At 39.1% G+C, this 27,864-nt stretch overlaps 1 protein-coding gene across 1 annotated transcript; it reads left to right on the top strand.

The window, feature by feature from the left end:
• Window positions 1-27,571, top strand: SUMO1 (small ubiquitin like modifier 1). The gene is made up of 5 exons (XM_082840831.1): window positions 1-127; window positions 14,666-14,740; window positions 18,843-18,920; window positions 21,380-21,451; window positions 26,744-27,571. Exons 1-5 carry the CDS (start codon window positions 116-118, stop codon window positions 26,810-26,812), a joined length of 306 nt encoding a protein of 101 aa, XP_082696957.1. The 5' UTR covers window positions 1-115; the 3' UTR covers window positions 26,813-27,571.
• Window positions 27,572-27,864: the final 293 nt, after the last annotated feature.

Here is a 27,864-nt window from a genome sequence, read left to right as displayed (position 1 = left end):
TCCCGCCGCGGTGTTGTGCTGTGGGGAAGGGAGACGGATTTGTAAACCCCGGAGCGAGGTTCTGCCTACCCGAGGCCGCTGCTGTGCGGAGACCCCGGGGGAAACCACCGTCACCATGTCTGACCAGGTACTGGCCTGGAAGCCATCCGATGGCGGTGGCCGAGGCCTTACTCCGCACGTCGGCCAGCCGCTCGGCTGGGGCCGGGGATGGAGGCGCGGGGGAGGGGAGCGCGGAATGGGGGAGGGGGCGGCCGGTGGAGACTGGGCTGGCGAGGGAGGGGAGTGGAGTAGGACCGGAGACGCCCGGGCCTGCCGCGGGCCTTCGGGAGCCGCCCTGGCCCTCGCCTGGCTGGCTCATCACCCTCTGTGCCCCAGCGCCTCCGGTCGCGGCCTCAAGTCGTCTCCCTTCTTTCTCCGGGGCCGACCAGGTGCAGAGAGCCCAGCTTCCACTTTCCCGAGAGGGTCCGTGGGGAACCCGTGTGCCTGCCTCTTCAGAGGACTCATTGCAAAAGCAGGGCCCTAGGCCCCAGTTATGTAACGGGAGAGATTACCTGCCCCGGAGCCTCCGTGGCCCTGAAAAGCGGGTGGACTCCACTTTTGGGTTCTTAGTCTTTAGATAGTCTTGGAGTGGGGGCGGGGGGGAGGGAGACATTGTCTGGTGTTGCTGGGAACCTAGAAAGCTCTGCCTTCCGTTCGGATTGCAGCTGGGGCCGGGCTGTCTCTGCTCTGCTCTGAGTCCTTTTCCGTGTGGGTGTGCAGAGCTGTCGCCTCTTTCTTGTACTTTCCTATTTCTTACTCGGGATTGGTTCAGTAGCTCTCCAGTTGTAAGAGAGAACTCAGAATAATCAAGAAACAAAGTAGAACAAAACTGCTAGAGCAACAGAAAGCGTTTCATCTGGGCGTTAACATGAAGATGACTGATACCTTTGAGGAAAAGGATAGGAAAACTTCGTGTATGTAGAGCAGTTGCAGAACATTTGCAGAAAGCTTCCTGTTATAGCAGAGTGCTCCATCTGAATGTTAATATCAAGAATTTACTTGGGATTTGCACTCAATCAGGAGTGTTTGATTTTATGTGGTAAGTTTTTCTTCCTCATCCTTTTCTATTTAACCATGTTTATGGCTAGTTTTTACTTTATAGGTTTTTTGTCTGGACTTTGTTTTGTTTGCTCAGACGACTTTGACTTTTTAAAGTATTTTTGGACCATTTGCTTGTTTAGTGATAATTATCTAGAAAACTGTTTCTCATTCAGCCCCATAATGTACTTGAACTTTTAAAGTTAACACACTTATTCCCTTGGCTTTTAACCCAGTTCAGTTTTGTACCACTTGGTGAGAGCAAGTGAGGCTTTTGTGGATTTGTACTGTTGTGCAAAATGTACGTTTATATTTTTAAGGTTAAACCATAATCTAGATTAGTTTTGGGTGGATCTTCTTACTAACAGTCTAGATTAATTCCCAAATTAGTGTGGGAATGGCATTATAACTGTCTCCCTAGATAGTTGTTTACTTGGTTACCAGGGAGGAAAGAACAGGTGTAAATGCTTAATTTCATCAGCCTTTTATTTTGATGCTCAGAAGTGGCTAGGAAGCCTGTTGAAATTTACTATAGTCTGATGAAAGAGCAGTGTACAGAAGGGATTATACAGTAAATTGTAGAATTTATTGCTCCAGTTTGAATTCCAGTCATTTAAAAGAGACTTGAAGGAAGAAATAAAGGACCTAGGACACTAACAGGTGCCTCTAGGCCAGAGGTTCTTTAGGTTCTTTTCAGGGGGTCCTTGGGGCCAAAACAATTTTCACGATAATACTAAGACATTGTCTTTTCCACTCTCATTCTTTCATGAGTGTTCAGTGGAGTTTTCTAGAGATTGACATGACCTGGTATATCACAACAGATTAAAATGTATCAGTAGAAGCAGATGTGGAAATCCAGCTGCTGTTAAGCCAGACATTGAAGAGATTTGCAAAAATGCAAAACAATGCCACTTTTCTTACTAGTTTTGTTGAAAATATGTATTTTTTAAGATTGATGCTTCATTGCTACTTTCAAGAAATTGTGATTTATATACACAGTACCATTTAATGAGGGTAACATCATATCCTTACCAGTGTTTCATATTGTTATTATTAAAATTTTTCGGGACTTCCCTGGTGGTGCAGTGGTTGAGAATCTGCCTGACAGTGCAGGGGACATGGGTTCAATCCCTGGTCTGGGAAGATCCCACATGCCGCGGAGCAACTTAGCCTGTGCGCTACAACTACTGAGCCTGTGCTCTAGAGCTCGAGAGCCACAACTCCTGAGCCTGTGTGCCACAACTACTGAAGCCTGCGTGCCTGGAGCCCATGCTCCGCCACAAGAGAAGCCACCACAATGAGAAGCCCGTGCACTGCAACCAAGAGTAAGCCCTGCTCGCCGCAACTAGAGAAAGCCCATGCACAGCAACGAAGACAAAACGCAGCCAAAAAAAAAAAAAAAAAGTTTTTTTCATAAATAGCAACATGAAAAATATTTTTAATAAAAATACATTATTTGCTAATATATATTGGGTTTATTATCTTAAAATGAATTAATATGTATATAAAACATTTCTCAGTTTCAGTGTCTAATACTGCAAACCTCAATAGATATAACCAACTTCACAAAAGCTTTATGGGGTTCTAAATAATTTTTAAGAGTGTAAAAGAGTCCTGTGACCGTAAAGTATGAGCACTGTTGCTCTAGGCTGATTGACCAATGTCGTTGTTAATAATAATCGGGACCCAGTACAATTTTAGTGTTGGGATGCTAAGAATTTAAAGAGATAGGAAGCTGAACTCTTACCCTGATGAGGCTTATGAGTGAGAGTAAGAATCCCAAGTTACTACTGTGCCATATCAGCAGCATGAGACTGAACCACTGTCCCCAAAAGACAATATAAACCAGGTTGTTTTAGAACGATGTATTTTCTGAGGCATCTCTCAGAAGGTTATTGTCTGTGCTAAGATATTGGAATTGAGTAATAATTTCAAGTTAAAATAGGTGGACAGGGCTTCCCTGGTGGCGCAGTGGTTGAGAGTCCGCCTGCCAATGCAGGGGACACGGGTTCGTGCCGTGCCCCGGTCTGGGAAGAGCCCACATGCCGCAGAGCGGCTGGGCCCGTGAGCTGTGGCTGCTGAGCCTGCGCGTCTGGAGCCTGTGCTCCGCAACGGGAGAGGCCACAACAGTGAGAGGCCCGCGTACCGCAAAAAAAAAAAAAAAAAGGTGGACATTAAAGTCACACAAGACTTGAATTGCTGGTTTCTCCATTGACTAATGAAAAATGATTATTTTTGGAATTTGAATGAAATAATTTCTCATAATTCTAACAATGCCATCATTATCCAGTGTACCATTATTGAATAATCCTCTAATACAGGTTCTAAACCTGAGGATCATGAATCCTAAGGGCTTAAAATCCACTGAAATTGTATGGAAATTGTATGAAGTTATATTTGTGCATGTGTATTTTTTTAGGGAGAAAGGATCCATAGCTTTCATAAGGGGTACGTGATCCCTCAAAAAAGGTGAAGGACTAGCCTTTAACCAATAATAGAGACCTGATTGGGTGCTCACTTTTAGCCTAATTTCGCGTTGCAGCAAAACTGAGCACTTACATAGAACAAGAAGTTTAATATCAAACTGGTAAGGGTAATTTGTACAAATATTTTTCCTTCTTCCTTCCTTACATTCACATTTATAGTGTTTTTTTTTTCATATCAGAATCATGAAAGGCAGCATGGACTTCAGCTCTTCAATTCAGGTCTGTTAATTTGTAATAATTGGATAACTGATTTGCTTCAAATGCTGACTGAATCTGTTGTAGCAGTTTTACTCTGTCTGTCCCCACCTCAGAGAGAGGGCGGGCAGAGAGGGAGAGAGAGAGAGATATTGATTGAATGATCTCCTTTTATCTTTAGTCAAGGATTTTGAAGCATTATGTAATTCTGGTTATCTGTTAGTACCTGACAGACTACTTCAAAATGTAATGGCTTAAAGCAAAAGTCTTGTTTTGCCCATAAATTTGCAATTTGGGCAGGGCTCTGTGGGTTGGGCTCATCACTGCTCCTTGATGTGTGGGGTCTCTGCTGGGATTACTCACATGACTGTGGGCTGTAACGGATGGGTTCTTCATATAGTCTCAAGGCCTCTGTGAGTGCTCTCGTCATGTATTCTCTTGAGCATGGGGACCCCAGGATATTCAGACTTATGGAAGCTCAGGGCTCACAAGAGAGTGTTCTAGAGAACCTTGGGTGGAAACCCCAAGCCTTCTAGAACCTAACTTTGGAAGTCACTTCTGCACTCTGTTGGTTAGGCAAATCACTAAGCCCAGCCCAGATTCAGGGGAAAGGCATTTATTTTTATTGAGATATATGTGACATATAACATTAGTTTCAGGTGTACAACGTAATGATTCAGTATTTGTATATATTGTGAAATGATCACCACAATAGGTCTAGTTAACATCCATCAACACAATGGTTACAAATGTTCTTTTTTTTGTTTTTGAATTTTATTTAATTTTTTATACAGCAGGTTCTTATTAGTTATCCATTTAATACACATTAGTGTATATATGTCAATCCCAATCTTCCAGTTACAAATTTTTCTTGTGATAAGAACTTTTAAGATCTGTCAGCAACTTTCAAATATACAATACAGTATTATTAACTATAGTCACCAAGGGAAAGGCATCTAAACTCCATTTCTTAATAGGAAGAGTAACAAAGAATTTGCAGTTATCTTTAGTCTACCACATTAATTGTATTTCTTTTGTTAGGATAGCGTTATTCCCTGCAGCATTCTTTATATCTCTCTGTTGTTGATGTTTGCTGATCTTTCTGTTAGCTTGAGATAGCAGGAGAACATGATAAACTAGGTGTATATTAAAGTTCATAATTATGTATACTATTTATGTCATAGAATAAGTATAACATACTTATAAGTATGTTAAGAATAAGTATTAACATACATAGCTGCATACTGTAGCTGTGACTTGAGCATCTAGTTAGTGATACATATATTAAACATTCCATGCCCCAGGAGAGGAATGATGTATTCTGTCTTCTCTCTGACAGATATACGAAGTGCTGCTAGTAAATGTTGCAAACATATTGATTATAATGAAACATTTCAAATAAAATGTTACCTGAACATTATTTAATAGTATTTTAAAAACTGAGTATGATTATTATGTTAGAGTACTCATGAAGGGGACTTCCCTGGTGGCGCAGTGGTTAAGAATCCACCTGCCAATGCAGGGGACACAGGTTTGAGCCCTGGTCCGGGAAGATCCCACATGCTGTGGAGCAACTAAGCCCGTGCGCCACAACTAACGAGCCTGTGCTCTAGAGCCTGCACGCCACAACAACTGAGGCTGTGTGCTACAACTACTTGTTGCAGAGCACGGGCGCCTAGAGCCCGTGCTCTGCAACAAGAGAAGCCACCACAATGAGAAGCCTGCGCTCGCTGCAACTAGAGAAAGCCTGTGCTCAGCAACGAAGACCAAACGCGGCCAAAAATAAATAAATTAAATTAATTAATTAAAAAAAAAGAGTACTCAGGGTTAGTGGAGTAGTTCAGATTTCAAAACTGTAAAGCAGTTGTCAAATATCTATTGACACTCATTAGCCCCCATACCAGTTAGAATGTTGCTATTATAGGTTATATATTTAGTGTTGTAATCATTTATTTAAGTGCCTTTCTCCATTTTACTGTTTGCTTTCCAGGGTCAGGAATCAGGGTTTATTCACCCTTTTTTTCTGAAGTGCCTAGCAGAGTGACTGAATACTTAGTAAAAGTTTTTAAAGGAATGAGTGGTCAGATTCATTCATTTAACAAGTATTTATTGATGTTCCAGGCAGCATTCTAGGCCCTAGAATTGAAAGGTTGCCTCAGAAACGTGAAACAGCAGGTACCTTTCTCCTCCTCTTTCAATTCCCATGGTGTTTTGTTATTGAGGAAGGGTTGGTTGTCATGCAGTAGTTTTCCTTTTTCGATGTGTTTGCATACCTTCTGGATCTTTAGTTCTATTAGCAATAGACCTAGTAACGTTATCTCCAAAATTGAATCATTTGCTTCTTCCAGGACATTGGGATATTATCCATTGTTATGGATAATAATAATCCTGCGCTGCTTGTGGGATCTTAGTTCAGTTCCCCGACCAGGGATTGAACCTGGGCCCAGGCAGTGAAAGCACCGAGTCCTAACCACTGGACCACTAGGGAACTCCCATTTTCTCTAAGTCATGTTTGGTATCCCATTTTGGAATGTATTAAAATTGTGTATGTGGGTTTTTTTTGGTAGATTATTCTCTGATATTCTACTTTAAAAAAGTCATGTGGGTAAGGCCACACAGATCCTATTATTGAGTACCTTAGTCTTATGGTTTAAAATTTGGAATTCCTGCAACACGACTTAAGTTTATTTAAAGATATGTTGTATTTGTTATACTTTTATATTTTGACCATTCTTTTTGCATTTGATTGCTTTTACTGAGCTATTGAGAATCTGAAGGAAAAGACCTGAAGGAAGGAAGGGTGGAGTTCTGTTTGCTGGACCTGCTGTTCTCAATAGCCAGGGTCAGATATTTTTAAAGGTTTTACTGAAGATAAATATATATATGAAAAAGTGTACATAAATGTACAGTTTGCTGAATTTTCAAAAACTGGTCACATCCATGCAGCCAGCACCCAGATTAAGAACGACTGTCCAGGGCTTCCCTGGTGGCGCAGTGGTTAAGAATCCACCTGCCAGTGCAGGGGACATGGGTTTGAGCCCTGGTCCGGGAAGATCCCACATGCTGCAGAGCAACTAAGCCCGTGCGCCACAACTGCTGAGCCTGTGCTCTAGAGCTCGCGAGCCACAACTACTGAGCATGCGAGCCACAGCTACTGAGCCCACGTGCCACAACTACTGAAGCCTGTGCACCTAGAGCCCATGCTCCGCAACAAGAGAAGCCACAGTGCGAAGCCCATGCACCACAACGAAGAGTAGCCTCCACTCACTGCAACTAGAGAAAGCTTGCACGCAGCAATGAAGACCCAACTCAGCCAAAAAAAAAATAAGTAAATTTATTAAAAAAACAAGAATGACTGTCCTGACTACCAACATAGTTTTGCCTGCTTTTATACATTATAACTTTTTATAAGTGGAATCATACAGTATGTATATATTTCAGTGTATGGCTTCTTTTGCTCAGCATTGTTTGGAGAAATGTCTATATTATTGTGTATAGTTGTATGTTGTTAAATCCCATTGCTACATTGCATTCCATTGTATGACTATACCACAGTTTACTTATCTATTCTGTTTTTGATGCACACTGAGCTGGTTATCTAGGAGCTGTTTTTTAATATAAGCCAAATGCTACCTATTTAGAGCACCTCCTATGTCAATTTGGATTGCTTTTGGACTAAATAACAGAAAATCTGATATATAGTAGGTTAAACAAGTTTGCAGTTTATTTTTCTAATGAAGCAAGAAATTCAGACATAAGTAGTTCAGGGATGGTAAGGCAGCTCCACCATGCCTTCATACTTCTTTCCCCTCTGTCCTTAGCAGGTGTCTTCACTCTGATGCTTGTCTCCTTGCCGGCAAGGTTACTTTGTGTCTTGTTCCAGGCAGGAGAAAGGGATGGAGCAAAGGATAAAAGTATGCCAAAAAGTATGTACCAGCAAAAAGTATGTCACCTTCTATCTGCATGGCCAGCACTGCATCATGTGGCCATAAGAGAAGATTAGAATTTTTTGTTTCTTTCTTTTTTTTGGCTGGCAAATTTAGGCTTCCCTTTGTAAGGAAGAAGGGGAAAATGGATCCTGGATAGGTAATTAACAATGTCTGCCATACCTCTAAATCTGCCTGCTAGTACTTTTGGATACAGTGAAGCCAGTTTGTTCTAGGCTTTGCATAGGTCCATAGTCTAGCTGTAGAGAGTAAGGTTTATATAACCAGCAGGATTTCCTTTTCTTTTTTTTTTAAATATAAATATATATTTTAACTTTAAAACATTTATTTTTGGCTGTGTTGGGTCTTCGTTGCTGTGCATGGGCTTTCTCTAGTTGCAGCGAGCGGGGGCTACTCTTTGTTGTGTGCAGGCTTCTCATTGCGGTGGCTTCTCTTGTTGCAGAGCATGGGCTCTAGGCGCGCGGGCTTCAGTAGTTGTGGCGTGCAGGCTCAGTAGTTGTGGTGCACGGCTTAGTTGCTTCACGGCATGTGGGATCTTCCCAGACCAGGGATTGAACCCGAGTCCCCTGCATTGGCAGGCAGATTCTTAACCACTGCACCACCAGGGAAGTCCAACCAGTGGGATTTTCAATTATAATCTTTAGTTCCTGAGAAGTTGTCTTTGTTTAGTGTTTAACTGCAATTCTAGGGTTGAATGTAAATTTACGGAAGTCCCAGTGTCTTGACAGCTTGACTTAACTTCAAGTTATGGAGTTAAGTCTGGTCAGTTTTATTTCAAATGTCTAGTACTGTCTCATTAAATTTGAACATAGGCAGCATGCACTGAAAAAATGTGTGTGTGTGTATATTTTTAGAATTGTGGTAAATCCATTGAAGTATGAGGGAGATGACTTTATTGTAATTTGAGGGTTTGTATCTTTTTTTTTTTTTTTTTTTGCTGTACGCGGGCCTCTCACCGCTGCGGCCTCTCCCGCTGCGGAGCACAGGCCCCGGACGCGCAGGCCCAGCGGCCATGGCTCACGGGCCCAGCCGCACCGCGGCACGTGGGATTCTCCCGGACTGGGGCACGAACCCACGCCCCCTGCATCAGCAGGCGGACCGCCAACCACTGCGCCACCAGGGAAGCCCGAGGGTTTGTATCTTTAAATAATGGATACAGTTATTAGAATCATCCAATTTTTTTTTTTTTTTCGGTACGTGGGCCTCTCACTGCTGTGGCCTCTCCCGTTGCGGAGCACAGGCCCCGGACGTGCAGGCCCAGGGGCCATGGCTCACGGGTCCAGCCGCTCCGCGGCATGTGGGATCTTCCCGGACCAGGGCACGAACCCGCATCCCCTGCATCGGCAGGCGGAATCTCAACCACTGCGCCACCAGGGAAGCCCTAGAATCATCCAATTTAATCCTTGTTGAGCTTTCTTCATTAGGAAATAAAATGAAATAAACTGATGTACAGTGAGAACTATGGTTAACAGAATTTTTGGGAACTTTGAATGTATTTTTAATGAAATGTTTTGTTATGGAAAAATTTAATTGAACGCATATACCCATCTCTTGGCCTATCGTATTTCATTTGCATGACGCCACTCCACTTCATAACATTATTTTGAAACCAACCCAGACATTGTGTCTTTTCATCTGCAAGTATTTCAATATGTATCTCTAAAAGAGAAGGACTTTTTCTTTTAACAAAACCAGGATACTGTTGTCCCACCTTTAAAATTGAACAGGTTTGTTAATGTCATCAAATAAGAGTAAATGTATTCTTTATTTTTAGTTTTCCCCAGAATCCCCCCTCTTTCAGAAGAATGAACAATCCTTGTACAACTGGAAGGGTTATTGACAGATTGGGGGTAGTTAAGTGTGGTGCTGTTTTCCTGTGATTGAACTGTCAACATACTGATTGCCATAGTGATTTTTAGCAAAGTTCTTGTTCTTTTGACTTTGAAATGGCACAATAAAAACCTTCTGTTGAATTCTGTACATTTGTAAATGAGGATTGTTGTGTTCTCTGTCTTTTCCTGTCCAGTTCTTCTTTTCAGATCCAGCTATCTTCTATTTCTAAGCTGTTTAATTTATATCTTGGAAAGAAGAGTTGGTAGTGCCTGGTGTCTGATAAATTCCTTTTACTGTTCCAGTTACCATGATTTAATCTCTAGATGACACAGACCAGAGAATTTAGAGGTTTCCAGTTCCTGTCTTTGATCTTGTACATACGTTTACTTTTCTTTACATTACCAGTTTCTTCTGCTCTGGGGGCTGTGTAACCTGTCCAGCCAAATCAGCCAGCCCTCTCTGGGATTCTCTTTTCTCTGATGACCTACTGTCCCACACCCAGTGCTGAATGCTTTCACTGTTTTGTGACTAGTGTGCCATACCATTCTGTATTGGCTGCTTTTTTACAGGGGAGAGAAGGAAAGAAGGCATACAAAAGACACTAAGATCACTGGAGACAAACTTTGGCCTTTTTTGTCCAAGATCTTCTCATTTTCCAGACTAGTTTGTCAAAGGAAAAGAAAAAAAAAGATAGCACATGAAAAGTTGGGTGACTGCATTAGGCAAGCATGAGGCTATTAAACAAGTGGGTGTAGATGACATTGCTCTAGTTCTTCAGAGTTGGGAAGAGATCACCAAAATGGAGTGACTAGGGAAAGTGGCAGTTTATTTTTGGAAATTTCAAATCCTAGTATTCACATGTTCTTATGAAATTGAAGTGAATTATCTCTTATTCCCAACTGTGAATATAAAACGCTGAAAGGATTTTGTTTGTATTGACTATTGTGTAGTCAATACAGTAGAAGTATGAAGCGTTAGTAAGATTTTGTGGTATGATATAGAAAATAGTGCTGTTAGCTTAATTCAGCCAGCATTAAATAATTGCCTGGTATTTGCCTGACACTACAGAGATTATAAAGATGAAAAACTTGGACCCTCTCCTTGTAAACTTGTAGGGAAGTCAAGACATAGAAAACTGTCACAGAAAATGTTAATTTAACAAGTGTATTGAGTATCTTCAAAATATATACTAAACACTGTGCTTGACCAGAAATACAGAGGAGTGTAAGGCATGCCAATAAGGAACTCAATCTGGTGGGAGACGCAGATATGCAAACATGTTATAATAAGATTCAAGTAAGCAGTATGGGAACATTTAAGAGGGTGATGAGGGAAATCATTTTGTAGGAAGCGATGCTTGAGTGGTCTTGAAAGGCGAATAGGGTAGGAAAGGGCATACCAAGCAGAGGTGATTAACATGTACAGAGATAATGGAGATAAGGTAGAGAGTGCCATGTTTAAGGAATTGTAGATCAGTGTGGCTGGAGCAAAAGATATTATTAGCAGGAGAAGTAGGAGAACAAGGCTGGATTGCTACGCAGGGACCAGCCCACAGAAGACCAGTGTATGTTGGCTAAGGAGTTTGAACTTAATCCTGAAGGTTCTCGGCAGATCAGATTGCATTTTAGAGAAATGGCTCTGGTTGTAGTTGGGAAGAATTAATTGAGGGGAGCTAGACTTGGGGCATTTGTTATGCTATTGCAGTAATGCTAATGAGTGACAATGAGCGCCTGAACTAAGGCAGTGGAATGGAGAGAATGAGAGTCACTGAGAGATATAATTGTCAAAATGATGAATGATTAAGTGTGAGATTTAAGAGAGGAAGAGTAGCCAAAGATGACTACTAAATTTCTGTTGTGGGCAGCTGAGTGTATGGTAACCATTTATTGTAATTGGGAATCCAGGAGGAATTGTAGTTTTTTTTGATTTTGGTTTTCAGAAAGAGGAGTTAAAGCTAACAGAGGAGTTAGAGATAATTCATTCAGTTTTGGACACTTAAATTGAGGTGCCTATGGGGACATCCAAAGTGGAGATAGATGTTCAAGCACTTGAAAAAATGAGTGAAACTCAGAAAAGTTGTCAGGTTGGTGAGGATGGTTGTGAGTCATTAGTATCTGAGAGGTAGTTGGAGTTATGGGTCACCCAGGAGGAAGAAGAAAAAGAGGATTAAAGACATGGAACCTAGAGGAGCACCAGCATTTAAGGAAGTGGTCAGGATGAGGAGACAATGGAATGTTGGAGGCCAAAGGTAGAGAGTTTTCAAGGAAGAAGTCATAAGTATCTGTTGGTTAAAGATGAGACTTGAAATTTTCCACTGGGTTTAGCAATAAGGAGTTGAACTGGTAACCTTGGTGAGAGAAGTGTCAAGTGGAATGGTGGGATATAAACCAGAGTACAGTGGGTTGAGAGTAAAAGTGGAAACAGCAAATGCTGAGTACTCTCATAAGAAGTTCGAAGAAAAAGATGAGGCTGACTCCTCGAGAAGACAGTAAAGGGGGAGTGTTTTTAAATTGAGAATAAATGCCATAAAGGATATGAATAAATTGCCAATGGGAGCATTAAAGGAAAATATTAATCCCAATTGGAAGGTTGAGGGGTGCCGTGGTACCTGGAAGAGTTTTTTTTTTTTTTTTTTGGAAGAGTTTTTTTAAATACTGGACTTCAGGTGATGTGTGGGATGGATTTTTGTGAGATGATTTCAAGAGAGGTTGAGAGAGGATATGTATTACAGGTAAAGGAAACAGGAACAGCAAAGGGCTGAAGGTGGAAGAATGTTTATAGACATGTTCAGGGAATAGCAAATAGTCCAATTTAACCAAATCCTTGGTTTGTAAAGGAAGTGGAGAGAGAAAAATGAGAATTGAGCTTGGTAATGGAGGAACTGAATGAGGTGCTGCGGAGTTTGGTTCTAGGCCTTAAAGCACCTTTTTGTTAGGGGTAGTTATACAGTCAGAGAAGCTGTGCTTTAGAAAGAGTTCTGAAACAGTGTGGACAATGGATTGGAGAAGGGGGAAGAACTCTTTTGTTCTGAGTAGCCTCTGTAGCTACCCTGTCTAGGAAACACTGGAGCAAAATCACTCCCATTATGCTGATGTATTGCTGCTCCGGTTGCAGGGGGATGTTTTTCTCCTTGTGGTTAACTCCTATAAAGCTTCTTAACACCCCTTCTCTTAGTTAAAGAGGACTCAGGGCTTCTTTGCTCTTTGTTGCCCTTCACTGCGTGGAATAAGCTGTCCTTGTCCTCTCTAGATATGTAAAGGAAGAAGGAACTGTTAACTCTGAATATAAATTCATAGAAATGTGGTTGTGAGACTATGTTTGAAGACAGTCTTCTAGTTTTCAGGTGAAATACTGTCTCACTAAAGAAGGTTAATTTGGCCTGCTGCCATAATATGTGGTAGTCAGCAAATGTTGAAAGTACTGCAGAATGGTAAACAGGCAAGGTTTCACACTAATGAAGTCAGTTCTGTTATCTAAGCATTTCCCTGGACTCTAGCCTGTATCTTAAATTTAAAAGCTACTACTTCTAGTTTAATATATTCAATAAATTTTGAATGTTAAAGAGTTTGTTAGTTTTCACTTACTGGTATGAGATAAACAGGTAATGGCCTTGTTACTTTACTTCTGAAATACAGTATAGTTGGTTATATTCTTATCAAGCATGGATTAACAGCTTGAAATTGCTGTGAATCATAAAAAAGCATATATTTAAATAAGTGACTAATATGGTGGCCAAACTAAGGTAAAGTGCATGGGAAAGCTACTTTTTGTTGTTGTTGTTTTTTAAATTAATTAATTAATTTTTGGCTGCGTTGGGTCTTCATTGCTGCGCATGGGCTTTCTCTAGTTGTGGTGAGCGGGAACTACTCTTCGTTGTGGTGCGCGGGCTTCTCATTGCAGTGGCTTCTCTTGTTGCGGAGCATGGTCTCTAGGCGCATGGGCTTCAGTAGTTGTGGTGTGTGGGCTTCAGTAGTTGTGGCTCACGGGCTCTAGGGTGCAGGCTCAGTAGTTGTGGCACAGGGGCTTAGTTGCTTCGTGGCATGTGGGATATTCCCAGACCAAGGATCAAACCCGTGTCCCTTGTGTTGGCAAGCGGATTCTTAAGCACTGTGCCACCAGGGAAGTCCCGGGAAAGCTACTTTTATCACACCATTGACTGAAATTTACCAAGCTACGCCTTTACTAAAAATGGCTTACTTTTCTTAGATACTTCATGGCAAAGTTGTTTCAACTAGTTTATTCTAACTTCATTTTCTTTTCAATATGCCTTCATTTGAAATTATCTTATTTATTATTGTATAATTTATAAGAGGGCTATACTCTTCTGTCTTCCAATTTTGTCTCCTCTTTCCTTTTACTACTTACTCTGTTTGGGCTTTTTTCTTATTCCAGTTTAAGTCTCCTAATTTTTTTTTTCAGCCAAGCCTAATCTTTTAAAATCGGATATACTGCTTCAGATAGTCTGAAATAATAGCTGATACAAAACTGATTTGTTTTGACTCAAGACTACATTAGGCCAATACTTTGCTATTTGATTTTCCTTTCTAAATAGACTTTGCTTATGTTAATATGATTAATTTATGTTTCTTAGTACAGTTTTGTAATTGGAGTAGTTAACTTCTCCCAGTAGGTTGTGAGAAAATAATCTTGGATTCAACATGTTTGGTTAAGGATTCATGGAGAAGAGCTTCCTATGACTAATAGGAGTTGACTGAAGATAATGGTTTCCAGGTTGTTCCTTTGTGTAGCAGCAATAGCACCACCTGGTAATTAATTAGAAATGTATATTACAGCCCTACCCCAGACCTACTGAATAAAAAACTGGGTATGAGGCCCAGCAGTCTTTTAACAAGTACTTTAGGTGATTCTGATGCTCAGTGAAGTTTTAGAACCATTACTATAGGATTTTTATAGTAAAAGAGACTTCTTTCTTGATTTTTAGTGATCTTTAGAACCGGTGTTTGAGAGAGTAATTGACTTAGGACCTTTTTTGCTTAATTGGCTGGCAGAGCAAAGAAATGCTTGCTGTATTTTCAGGGGCAAGTTTCGTACCGTAAGTCAAAGTAATGGGTGAATAATTAAAACAGCATATAGAAACTTTTATCTTTATATGTACTTTTCTTTCAGGAGGCAAAACCTTCAACTGAGGACTTGGGGGATAAGAAGGAAGGAGAATATATTAAACTCAAAGTCATCGGACAGGTGAGTTTCATTATTTTTCTCCTTTGACCCCGGAATGTGTGAATGATTTCTGACACACAGAGAAAATGATTTAACTAAGGCAAGTTATTTAAAAATGGCGATTCATTTACTGCATATGCATCTGTTGGAGGCAGAAGAGGGTGATACTGTTTTCTTAATTGCTCTGCTAGGCAGATATAGATCACCTTAATTTCTTCTAATAAAACTTTTTTCTTGGTTAGCATGCTTCGGTGGCAAATATAGCAACTTCTCTTGAGTGATAATGCTAGGACCCTTAAACCAAAGGGCCTCTCAGGCCTTTTCTTGACCCCTTTCTCCTTCTTGGCACCTTATTTCTACAGACTCTGGCCTGTATCTTATTGACTCTTTTTGAGATGTTAACAGATAATTAAAGTTTAGCTGAAAATTATTGGAGGAATGCATCTTCATAGTTTTTTTTTTAAGGAACAAAAGAAAGAACTAGTAGACACTCACCATGGAAGCATGAGAGTACCATTTCCCCACATTCTCTGAAACATGGGATATTAGCAGTCTTTCAATTTTGGGCCAGTGTAATAGCTAGACATTTTATTTTGCATTTCTCTGATTATCAATGAGGTATAATTTTTTTGCCTGTTACGTTTATATTAATCGTGTGTTCATATCCTTTTCCTATTTTCTGTGATCATGTTATTTTGAAAATTTTTATTAAGATATAATTCAGATACCATAAATTCATCATTTAAAATGTATAATTTAGGTGCTTTAGTATATTCACAAGGCTGTACAACCATTACCATTATTTGATTCCAGGACATTTTCATCACCCCAAAAAAGACACGGTGTATTCATTAGCATAATTCCCCATTTTCCTTTCCCCCCAGCCTCTAGTAACCGCTAATCTACTTTACTTTCTGCATTTGTGGATTTGCCTATTTTGGACATTTCATGTAAATGGAATTACATGATTTGTGACCTTTTTGTGTCTGGCTTCTTTTATTTAGCATAATATTTTCAAGGTTCATTCAAATTGTAGCGTGTTTCAGTATTCCACTCCTTTTTATGGCTGAATAACATTTCATTGTATGATATACCGAGTTTGTTATCCATTCATCAGTTAATGGACATTTGGGTTGTTTTCATATTTTGGCTATTATGAATAATATTGCTATTAACATTCATTGTAAGTTTTGTGTGGATATGTTTTCAGTTCTCTATATATCTAGGAGTGGAATTGTTGGGTCTAATGTAGTAGTAACTTTTTTAAACTTTTTGAGGAGCTTCCAAACTGTTTTTAGTGGTGGCCGCACCATTTTACATTCCCACCGACAATGTATGAAGGTTTGTTATTTTACATTCTAGTTAATATTTGCTGTTGTCTTTTTTTAATAGTCATCCTAGCGAGTGTGAAGTGGTGTCTTGTGTTTTTGATTTGCATTTCCCTGATGGTTAATGATGAGTATCTTTTCCTGTTCTTATTGCCCATTTGTACATCTTCTTTGGAGAAATGTCTATTCCGATCTTTTGTCCATTTTTAGATTGGATTACTTGTCTTTATTTTTGAGTTGTAATAACTTGTCATATATATTTAAGATATTAGATCCTTATCAGATAGATGATTTGCAAATGTTTTCTCCCATCTTTGGGTTGTCTTTTCACTTTCTGGGCTGTGTCCTTTGCAGAAACAGTTTTTAATTTCGATGAATTGAATTTATTTTTTCTTTTGTTACTATGATTTTAGTGTCATATCTAAGAAACTATTACCCAATCCAGGGTCACAAAGATTTATATCTATAGAGTCTTCTAAGGTTTTTATGGTTTTAGCTCTTACATTAAGTTTTTGATCATTTTGAGTACTTTATGAATGATTTTTGTATGAGTTTGAAGAAGAGTCTAACTTCTTTCTTTTGCATGTGGCTATCTGTTTGTCCCAGACCATTGATTGAAAAGTCTGTCCTTTTCACATTGAATTGCTTGACATCTTTGTCAAAATCAATTGACCATAGATATATATGGGTTTACTTCTGGGCTGTCAATTTTATTCCACTGATTTACAGGCATACGTCAGAGACATGCGGGTTTGGTTCCAAACCACTGCAATAAAGCAGATCACATGGATTTTTTGTTTCCCAGTGCATCTGAAAGTTATGTTTACACTATAATGTAGTTTAAGTGTGCAATAGCACTTTGTCTAAAAAAACCAATGTACATACCTTAGTTAAAAAATGCTTTATTGCTGAAAAGTGCTAACCATCATCTGAGCCTTCAGTGAGCCTTTTTTTTGCAGGGGTAGGGTTTGAAATATTTAGAGAATTACCAAAATGTGACACAGAGACCCGAAATGAGCAAATGCTATTGGAAAAATGGTGCCAGTAGACCTGCTCAACTCAGGTTTGTCACAGAGCTTCAGTTTGTAAAAAAACATAGTATCTGCAAAATGCAATAAAGCAGAGTGCAATAAAATGAGGTACGCCTGTGTATGTTTGTCCTATGCCATGGAGTACCTTTTTAACAATTACTGATTTGTAGGAGTGCTTTATATTTTCTTGATTTTTCTTGTCTGTTATATATGTTGTGAATATTTTCTTCAGGGTCTCTTAACTTTTGTGGTGCTTCTTACTGTATAGATGGTTTATGTTTTTATTAAGTCACATTTATCAATCTCCTTTTTTTTTTTTTTTTTTTAGTGGTTTCTGAGTTTAAATCTTGCTTTAAAATAAGGATTTCCCAGTATCAAGATTAGGGAAAAAGTCTCTCCCTAAGAAGAACAGAAAATATTAAAAATTTTTTTTAATGTTAGCTCTTTAATTCATCTGGAACTGATTATAGCTTATGGTGTGACGTATTGCTCTAGAAATTTTGTCTGTTTGTGAAATTATACATAGGACAAGAATTTGTATTTATTTATTTATTATAAATTAAAAAAAAATTTGGCCACACCTCACAGCATACGGGATCTTAGTTCCCTGACCAGGGGTTGAACCCAGCCCCTGCAGTGAAAGCGCTGAGTCCTAACCACTAGACTGCTAGGGATTTCCCTGTTATTTTTAAAGATAATTATAGTTACAGGGCTTCCCTGGTGGTGCAGTGGATAAGAATTCGCCTGCCAATCCAGGGGACACGGGTTCAAGCCCTGGTCCAGGAAGATCCCACATGCCGCAGAGCAGCTAAGCCCGTGCGCCACAACTACTGAGCCTGTGCTCTAGAGCCCACAAGCCACAACTACTGAGCCCACGTGTCACAACTACTGAAGCCCATGCGCCTAGAGCCCGTGCTCCACAGCAAAGAGAAGCCACCGCGATGAGAAGCCCGCGCATGGCAACGAAGAGTAGCCCCTGCTCGCCGCAACTAGAGGAAGCCTGCGCGTAGCAACAGAGACCCAACACAGTCAAAAATAAACAAATAATTAATTAAAAAAAATTATAGTTACAAACAAAACATGCAACTTCCACTAACACGTATTTGTGAATGTGATATGTAATCATTAGGATTGGCTTTGAAATTTTTACAGTATGCAAGTGCCAGTATTTTTTTCTGATGGTTGCCTGGTAGTTTACTTGACAGTCTGGGTAGAAAAAAATTATCTGTGATCCCATATATCAATTTGACTGACTCATTTCACTCATGCAAGAGAAGCCAGACTCTGTGTGGTGACTTTTTATGGCAGGAGTAAGTGTCTGTTATTTTGTGGTCTACGTCCCTTTTGTAGGTTTTACCGTCTTCAGTGACACTTCAGTTGTGGGGGTACTTTTTGTTTTGAGTTGCCTTTGGGAGTTTGTGACAGTTCACATTTTCATTTTGAAAACAGAATAGGCATGCAGTTCTGAAGGAATGCATTCTTTCACATATACTTTTACTTATGCTGCTAATTATAACACCTCAAACAGATTATCTTTATGTTCGTTTTATTAAATTTATTTTGAAATGGGTATATAGCAACTTTGAGGATGATTAGAGTATTTTAATAAACCTGTTAGGAATGCTAAAAAGAATATTTTGGTGGGAAAATATAGGAGACAAGGTATACATTTCTATTTGTAGTATATGTGTAATTAAATAATTTGTTTCAAGCAAAGCAAATAGCTTACACAGAGAGTGACTTTTTTCCCTCATATCTCCGTAGGATAGCAGTGAGATTCACTTCAAAGTGAAAATGACAACACATCTCAAGAAACTCAAAGAATCATACTGTCAAAGACAGGTTTGTATGTTATAATATTAAATTCAGTGCTTTATATATCATTAATTTTTCTTTCTTGTCAAAAGAAAAGTAATCCTTTGAGACTTCTCTGGTGGTCTAATGGTTAGGACTTTGCAAGAAGAAAGAGATCATCTAGGTGTTAGGATAAGTAAAACAATAAATATTTGCTTCTGTTTTGGTTTTTTTTGGCCACTTTGCGTGGACTGTGGAATCCTAGTTCTCTGACCAGGGATTGAACCCGCGTCCTTGGCAGTGAAAGCGCAGAGTCCTAACCACTGGACTGCCAGGGAATTCCCTGTTTCTGTTTTTGATATTAATTGTTATGCTCAGTAAAGTCTTTTAATTGGGGCTCAACTAGCTCACATTTGTCAGAATGATGGGAGCTAAAATTGGAAACGAACGTATTAAGTGCAATATGCTAATAGGTACTTGGATACATTGTCAATTACTGTTGACAACAACTCTGAAGAAAATTATATGGTCTTTTTACCGCATCTGTAAATGAGAGAGTTGATTATTGAGAAAAAACAGTGCAAAAGTGAAAACTAAACTGATCCAGAATTGAAGGTGCTAGGTTTGGGGAGATAATATAACATCAAGTTAGTATAATTTCTAGCTTTCTTTTTTATGCTTCAGAGTCTACAGTCTTTAGAAGTTTCTATACTCAGTTCACAGAGGCTTGATAATTTTTTTCTTATATTTGCTGATATACGAGGAATGGGACACTCAGTATATCTGAAGTATGGAATACTTACCCAATAGAGAGAGATTGAATCATCTTTCCATTTTGATTTTATAGACTGGTTTCTATAGAAACTTTTTTGACTTCAGCATAAGATATTTCTTTTTTGAAAGATCCTATAGTTAAAATCAAAGAATATTCCACTCTTGTCAGTCATGTTTATTCTTTTTTTTTTTTTTTTTTGGCGGTAAGCGGGCCTCTCACTGTTGTGGCCTCTCCTGTTGCAGAGCACAGGCTCCAGACGTGCAGGCCCAGTGGCCATGGCTCACAGACCTAGCCGCTCCGTGGCATGTGGGATCTTCCTGGACCAGGGCACGAACCCGTGTCCCCTGCATCAGCAGGCAGACTCTCAACCACTGTGCCACCAGGGAAGCCCAGTCATGTTTATTTTTAACATAACCCTGGAAATAATTTTTATTTATTTATTTATTTATTTATGGCTGCTTTGGGTCTTCGGTGCTGCATGTGGTCTTTCTCTAGTTGTGGCGAGCAGGGGCTACTCTTCATTGCGGTGTGCAGGCTTCTCTTTGCAGTGGCTTCACTTGTTGTGGAGCACAGGCTCTAGGCTTGCAGGCTTCAGTAGTTGTGGCTCGTGGGCTCTGGAGTGCAGGCTCAGTAGTTGTGGCGCACGGGCTTAGTTGTTCCACATCATGTGGGATCTTCCCGGACCAGGGATTGAACCCGTGTCCCCTGCATTGGCAGGTGGATTCTTAACCACTGCGCCACCAGGGAAGTCCCAACCCTGGAAATAATTTAAAATCAGGGTATTTCCTGGTGGTCCAGTGGTTACGACTTGGCTCTTCCACTGCTCCCAGGTTCAATCCCTGGTCGGGGAACTAAGATCCCGGAAGCGTGGCCAAAAAAAACACAAAAAATAGTTTAAAACCAAATACAGGGTAAGTTTGCAAGGTCTCATATATTTAAGTATAGTACATATTGGAAGATAGTTTGAATCTTTTTGGATGTTTTTGGGATAGTATTGTATTGAAACAGTGAAAATCTTAACACATTTGTTATTGAGCAGAACTTTCTAATACTTTTGGACTAAATGATTCTTGATTTGTACTTATTAGTGAAGTTATTTCTCTTTAAATGAGCCACCTATTCTCTTTTAGCTATTTTTGTGGAATAAGTGATTAGAAAAATATATTTTAATACCTTTTGTGATATTTATAGTGCTGTAAATGGCATCACAGGTTTACTGTAGTTTATCTGGCTTGCTCCTGTGCTTTACCGAATTTCTATGATTTGATCTGTTTAAAAACCAATTTTGCTTGTACAGTTGGAAGCTAGTGAGGCTGCTCATCCAATATCTGACTTTATCTTTATGTTAGCCTACAGATTTGAGAGGAAGCTATATAGAATAGTGGTTAAGAATGCACAGGCTTAGGAGCAGATTTAGCCTTCAGTTCTTGGCTAGCTTGTGTGCCTTCTCCATACCTTAGATTCCCTAGCTGTGAAATGAAGGTAACGTGATAATACCTACCTTCCAGGGCTGTTGTGATGAAAATTTATGATTATGTTTATAAAATACTTGGTACAGGGAGTGCCTAGCAAATAGTTGGTACTCAGTAAATGATAATTATGATAGAATTAGCTCTCTAGTTTTATTATGTTCTACATATTCTGTTGAAACTTTCATATTTGGTTTTTGTGCATCAAAGTACCTGTTATCTCTTCTAAGATTTGTATATTTGTATGTTTTCTACCTTTTTAGGGAGTTCCCATGAATTCACTCAGGTTTCTCTTCGAAGGTCAGAGAATTGCTGATAATCACACTCCAAAAGAAGTGAGTATAATTTCTTCTCTGATTCAAGGCATATTTTAAATTCTGCATTGAATGATTTGGTTCACTGGTACCATTAAACTGTCCTTTTCTTGAATATTCTCTGATTTAACTGGTATATCATTTGTCAAAGAGAAAAATAATCTTTTGAGTTGAACTTCCCTTGTATTGCCTTCAAAAAGTGCCTGTAAAAAGAGAGGTAGAAAGTAGAAAATGAGTACTGAACTTGTCATAAGGCACATACTACGTCTTTTTGAGGATGGACAGATGGTCCTCAATTTGGCAGATTTCTGGTACATTTTCATGGTGATGGTGACCTTCACAGTTCAATTTTGACTTTTGACCCATTTTGAGAACTTAATATAGAAGCTTAGTGTATATTAACATAGTTGGCTCTATCATCTTGGTTTACATTTTTTAATGCTTCTGTGCCTTTATTTGTGTTATTGTATGTATGGACTGTTTTCTCTGTTTATATATTCCACCCTCTCTATTCCCATCCCCACTGCCACCCCCCAGGCATCTGAAAGTAATAAAGTGTGAGAGAGAATGTGTGTATTTATATTTACACAGATTCCCCCCTCCAAATACAAAATAACATTTTTGATATTTCTGATAGTGGGAACAGTGTATGGTTATTATTAGTTTTTTGGTTTAAAAACATTTCAAACTTACAGAATTATGAGACTAGTATAATATTCTCCTTTATAACCTTTTTCCTAGATGTACCAGTTATTAAACATTGTGCTATGTTTGCTTTTTTGTTCTCTCTGTATATACAGATTATCATTATTGGTGGGCCATTTGATATGGGCCCTTTATCCCTAAATATTTCAGTGTTATTGTTCTCCTAAGAGCCACAGTTAAATTATCTAATTTAAGTGATTTAACCTTGATACAATACTGTAATTGAATATACAATCAAAATAGTCTGATTTTACCATCTGTCTCAGTGAGGTCCTTTATAGCGCCCTCCCTTTTTTTTTTTTTTTAACTTGACCTGGGATCTCATCCAGGATATGCATTCTAACTAGTTATCATGCCTCTTAGCTTTAATGTGGAACAGTTACTCAGTCTTCGTTTTTCATCACACTGACATTTTTTAAAAGAATTCAGGCCAGCTGTATTTTAGAATGTCCTTCAATTTGGGTTTGTCTGTTGTTTCCTCATGATTAGATTCAGTTTTGCATTTTTGGTAGGAGTAGCACAGAGTGAAGCTGTGAAATTCCGAGTGCATCGTATCAGGAGTTAGATGATGTCCATTTGTCCTGCTATGGGTAATATTAACTTCAGTCATGTAGTTAAGATGGTAACTGCCAGATTTCTTATCCATTGTAAAGTTATCATTTTCTTTTGTAATTAATAAGTAATTTGTGGGGAGATACTTTGAAACTGTGTGAATAATGACGTTCTTTAGATATTGGCCAGTGGGGACCCCTTCAATTTGGCGTCTTTCCTTTTTGACACCTCTCCGTCTCTTTAGAAAGTTTTTATTTTGAAATAATTTTCAATTTACAGAAAATTTGCAAGAATAGTCCAAAAAACTGTACTCTTTTCCGCTTAGATTCAGCAGTTTTTAACATTTTGCTACCTATGCTTTATTATTCCCCTCCCCCCACATATAATATATGCGTGTGTGTATATATGTATATATCATCCAAACCACTTGGGAGTGGGTTGCATGCACCATGCCATTTACTAAATATTTTAGTGTGTATTTCTTAAGAATAAGTATATTCTTTTACATAACCACAGTACTGTTAATAAAATTCAGGACACTTAACACTGTTAGAAAACGTTAGTCTTCAACCTAATTTTGTCATCTGTCCCAATTATGCCTCTTATAATAAATTTTCTCCCTTGTCACAGGATCCAGTTCAGTATCAACATATTTTATTTAGGGGTCTCTTTAATTATCTTTAATTTGGAACAGTTCTTCAGCCTGTCTTTGTCTTCATGACATTTACATTTTTGAAGAATACAAACCAGGTATTTTCTAAAAAGTCTCTCAATTTGGGCTGTTCTGTTTCTTCATGACTAGAGTCGGATTATGTATTTTGGGCTGGAATACTACATAAATGGTGATGTGTCTTTCTCAGGGCATAATATCTGGAGTATCTGAAGTCCCTTATCATTGAGTTTAACAGTTGTCTTTTTCCTTTACTGTGTAGTTACTATTTTCCTGTTTTAATTGAGTAATTTGTGGGCACATACTTTGAAACTATGTGACTATCCTTTTTCTCATCAAACTTTTCCCTGTAGGTTTAGTATCTACGCACTTTCTTAAGTACTTCCTTACTGTCTGGCACAAGATATTCCAAACTCATGTTGTATTTTCCCTGTCCTAGCTTGGCATAATCTCTGCAACACAGAAGATACTTAATACATTTTAGTGACACCTCCCTCACTATCATTAAGAGATTTATCTTCTTAGAAGAAGAATAATGGGGTAGTGGGAGAGAGTAGGTATTTAGGGAGTGACCTCTTTGTACTGTTGTTTACTCATCTCTGCTAATGTATTACTTTTTTTTTAAAATTTATTTATTTTTGGCTGTGTTGGATCTTCGCGGTCTTTAGTTGCGGCGAGCGGGGGGCTACTCTTCGTTGCGGTGCATGGGTTTCTCATTGTGGTGGCTTATCTTTGTTGTGGAGCATGGGCTCTAGGCACGCAGGCTCAGTAGTTGTGGCTTGCGGGCTCTAGAGCACAGGTGCAGTAGTTGTGGCACACGGGCTTAGTTGCTCTGCAGCATGTGGGATCTTCCTGGACCAGGGATTGAACCCGTGTCCCCTGCATTGGCAGGCAGATTCTTAACCCCTGTGCCACCAGGGAAGTCCCTCTGCTAATGTACTCCTTAAAGCTGATGGCTTCATATTCTCCATAGTTTGAGGACATGTGCTGCCTTCCTGATTTAAAGGTTCCTTGTAATGTTTGGAATTTTAGTCCTTGCAGTATTTACCAGGCTATATGTGCAATTAAAATTAAATTTTAATAGCCTCTTTAATTAATAATTATTTTAATATTCATATGTCTATCACAATCAAGATACCCATAATACTAGAGCCAATTAATCACTTTAAAAAAATTTCTAAATCCACTTAAGTCTATGTTTTATTTTTAGATTTCTTAGCATATTTTAAATTTTTTTTTTTTTTTTTTTTTTTTGCGGTACGCGGACCTCTCACCGTTGTGGCCTCTCCTGTTGTGGAGCACAGGCTCCAGACGCGCCGGCTCAGTGGCCATGGTTCACGGGCCCAGCCGCTCCGCGGCATGTGGGATCTTCCCAGGCCGGCGCACGAACCCGTGTCCCCTGCATCGGCAGGCAGACTCTCAACCACTGCGCCACCAGGGAAGCCCCCTTAGCATATTTTAATTTTCACATTTTGTAATTCAGCACAAAATTGTCACCTATAAAATACTGATCTTGGACTTTCCTTTGAAATGTTATTTTTAATTTCTTTTGTGATCCACTATAGTTCATTGGAAACAGTGATAGTTTTTGTTTTCAGTCTGCCTGTTAACAGTGCTCCTTAACTCTGTCTGCACATCAGAATCAACAGATGCACAGTCCTTTACAAGCCTCACTGAGTGTAACACCTGGGTTTCTAGGCCACACCAAGCCCCCTTATGTACTCTTTTATTTTTTAAATAAAGAATACTTGTGTTAAAAATAAATAAACGTATTAGAAAACCAAACTACCGAAGTATATAAAATGGAAAATACACTTTAGATATCTCTTCATTCCCATTTCTCAGAGGCAACCATTATTAATAATGTCTTTTAGAAAAAAATTCCAGAATATTTCAATGCATATAAAGCACATTAAAAAAAACAACTTAATTGCTTATACTTGCTTAATGTTCTGTATAAGGCATTTTAAAGGGTCTTTTTTCTTCTTCTTTTCCTTTCCTTTTCTGTAAGAGTTGAGAAGGACTGGTCTGAAAAATCTAGCTTATACAATTGGAGGTGTCAAATAAGAGTAGAAGTATAGTAAGTTTTCTTCATTGAGTGGTTACTATCAAAGAAAATAATAGTTATATGCCAGAAGGAATTGTAGATGACAAAGCAAACCACTTAGAAATGAATCCTTAGGCAGTATTTTTCTAACTAAAACCACATATATTTCAAAGTGAGATCAGGTTTTTTGAAAGAGATTCTATCAAGTAATTACATGTAGAAGTAAAATGCGTTTTAGAAAATATGCCATCAAACTATTATTTAAACTATTATATACATGTTTGATTAGATTTAAAACTCCCTTAAGGTACTTTTCAGAAACACTTAAATTTTATATGGTGAATAAACTGGGACGTGAAGTTGGCTCAGCAAAATAACATGAATGACTACATAGACATAGTATCAGAGGAAAAGATATACCTCTCTGTTCTTTAAAACTTGGTTGTTTTGGGCTTTCCTGGTGGCACAGTGGTTGAGAGTCTGCCTGCCGATGCAGGGGACACGGGTTCGTGCCCCAGTCCAGGAAGATCCCACATGCCGCGGAGCGGCTGGGCCCGTGAGCCATGGCCGCTGAGCCTGCGTGTCCGGAGCCTGTGCTCCGCAACGGGAGAGGCCACAACAGTGAGAGGCCCGCATACCGCAAAGAAAAACAAAACAAAACAAAGCAAACTTGTTTGTTTGTTTGTTTTGTTTTGTTTTGGCTGTGCCATGCGGCATATGGGATTTTAGTTCCCTGACCAGGGATTGAACCCATGCCCCTTCATTGGAAGCACAGTCTTAACCACTGGACCACCAGGGAAGTCCCCCTCTCTGTTCTTTAGATTAAAGGAAACAGTATTCTTTTTTTTTTTTTTAATAAATTCATTTATTTATTTACGGCTGCGTTGGGTCTTCGTTGCCGTGTGCGGGCTTTCTCTAGTTGCGGCGAGTGGGTTCGTTGCGGTGTATGGGCTTCTCATTGTGGTGGCTTTTCTTGTTGCGGAGCATGGGCTCTAGGCGTGCGGGCTTCAGTAGTTGGGGTGCGTGGGCTGAGTAGTTGTGGCTCACGGCCTCTAGAGCACAGGCTCAGTAGTCATGGTGCATGGGCTTAGTTACTCCGCGGCATGTGGGATTTTCCCGGACCAGGGCTCAAACCTGTGTCCCCTGCATTGGCAGGTGGATTCTTAACCACTGCGCCACCAGGGAAGCCCGGAAACAGTATTCTTAATTTTAGAACAGGATAACTATGGATTACTTTTGTATCTTTTTGCACTTTAAAACAGTGGCCACATAATTGCAGCCAATTAAAAAAAATAGTACTTTTATATTGTACTACTAACACTTTTCTTTTCTCTTACAGTTGGGAATGGAGGAAGAAGATGTGATTGAAGTTTATCAGGAACAAACAGGGGGTCGTTCAACAATTTAGATATTTTTATTTTTTCTTTTCCCTTAATCCTTTTTTATTTTTAAAAATAGTTCTTTTGTAATGTGGTGTTCAAAACAGAATTGAAAACTGGCACCCCATCTCTTTAGAACATCTGGTAATTTGAATTCTAGTGCCCATTATTCATTATTGTTTGTTTTCATTGTGCTGATTTTTGGTGATCAAACCTCAGCCCCATTCATATCGCCCTCTCCTTTTTAAAAATTATGTGTGTGCACAGAGAGGCCGCCTTTTCCAGGACTGTGCATTTACAGGCTTGTGATAAATAAGATTGACTAATGCGAGTGTTCATAATGACTTTCCAATTGGCCCTGAAGTTCTAGCATGTGATTGCTTCACTCCTGGACTGTGACTTTCAGTGGGAGATGGAAGTTTTTCAGAGAACTGAACTGTGGAAAAATGACCTTTCCTTAACTTGAAGCTACTTTTAAAATCTGAGGGTCTGGACCAAAATAAGAGGAATATCAGGTTGGAGTCAAGGTGACAGAGGTGGTGAAAATAATGACTAACTCCAAAGATGGCTTCACTGAAGAGAAAGCATTTTAAGATGAAAGAAAAATCTTGTCAGAAGATCCCAGAAAAGTTCTAATTTTCATTAGCAGTTAAAGTTATTCATGCAGAAGTGTATACAGCAGAACGCTGCTCTTTTTGACTTTATTTGTACTTTTTGGCCTGGGATATGGGTTTTAAATGGACATTGTCTGTACCAGCTTCATTAAAATAAACAAAATATTTGTAAAAACCGTACCAATGTTCATTTTTTTTCATTTTATTTTTAATTGTACAGAAGGAAAAAAGAAAATGCTTAAAACATGAGGTTTTCTTGCATAATACTGGAAATTATTGTTTGTACATGGTACACGTTTTCTTTAGTACTGTGATGACGATCATGACTTTGAAGCCCTGAAAGTTACTGAAGTGCCTTCTGAATTAAGGATTTAATTAAGGCCACAATACCTTTTTAAATACCCAGTGTTGTTTTTTTAAAAAACTTGATATTCCTGTATGGTGCATATATATGATACAGTTACCCA

Source organism: Leucopleurus acutus (assembly GCF_964270905.1).
Source record: "Leucopleurus acutus genome assembly, chromosome: 6".
NCBI classification, from domain to species: domain Eukaryota; kingdom Metazoa; phylum Chordata; class Mammalia; order Artiodactyla; family Delphinidae; genus Leucopleurus; species Leucopleurus acutus.
Note: the sequence above shows the minus strand (reverse complement) of the source record. Positions and strands in the feature narration are given on the sequence as shown.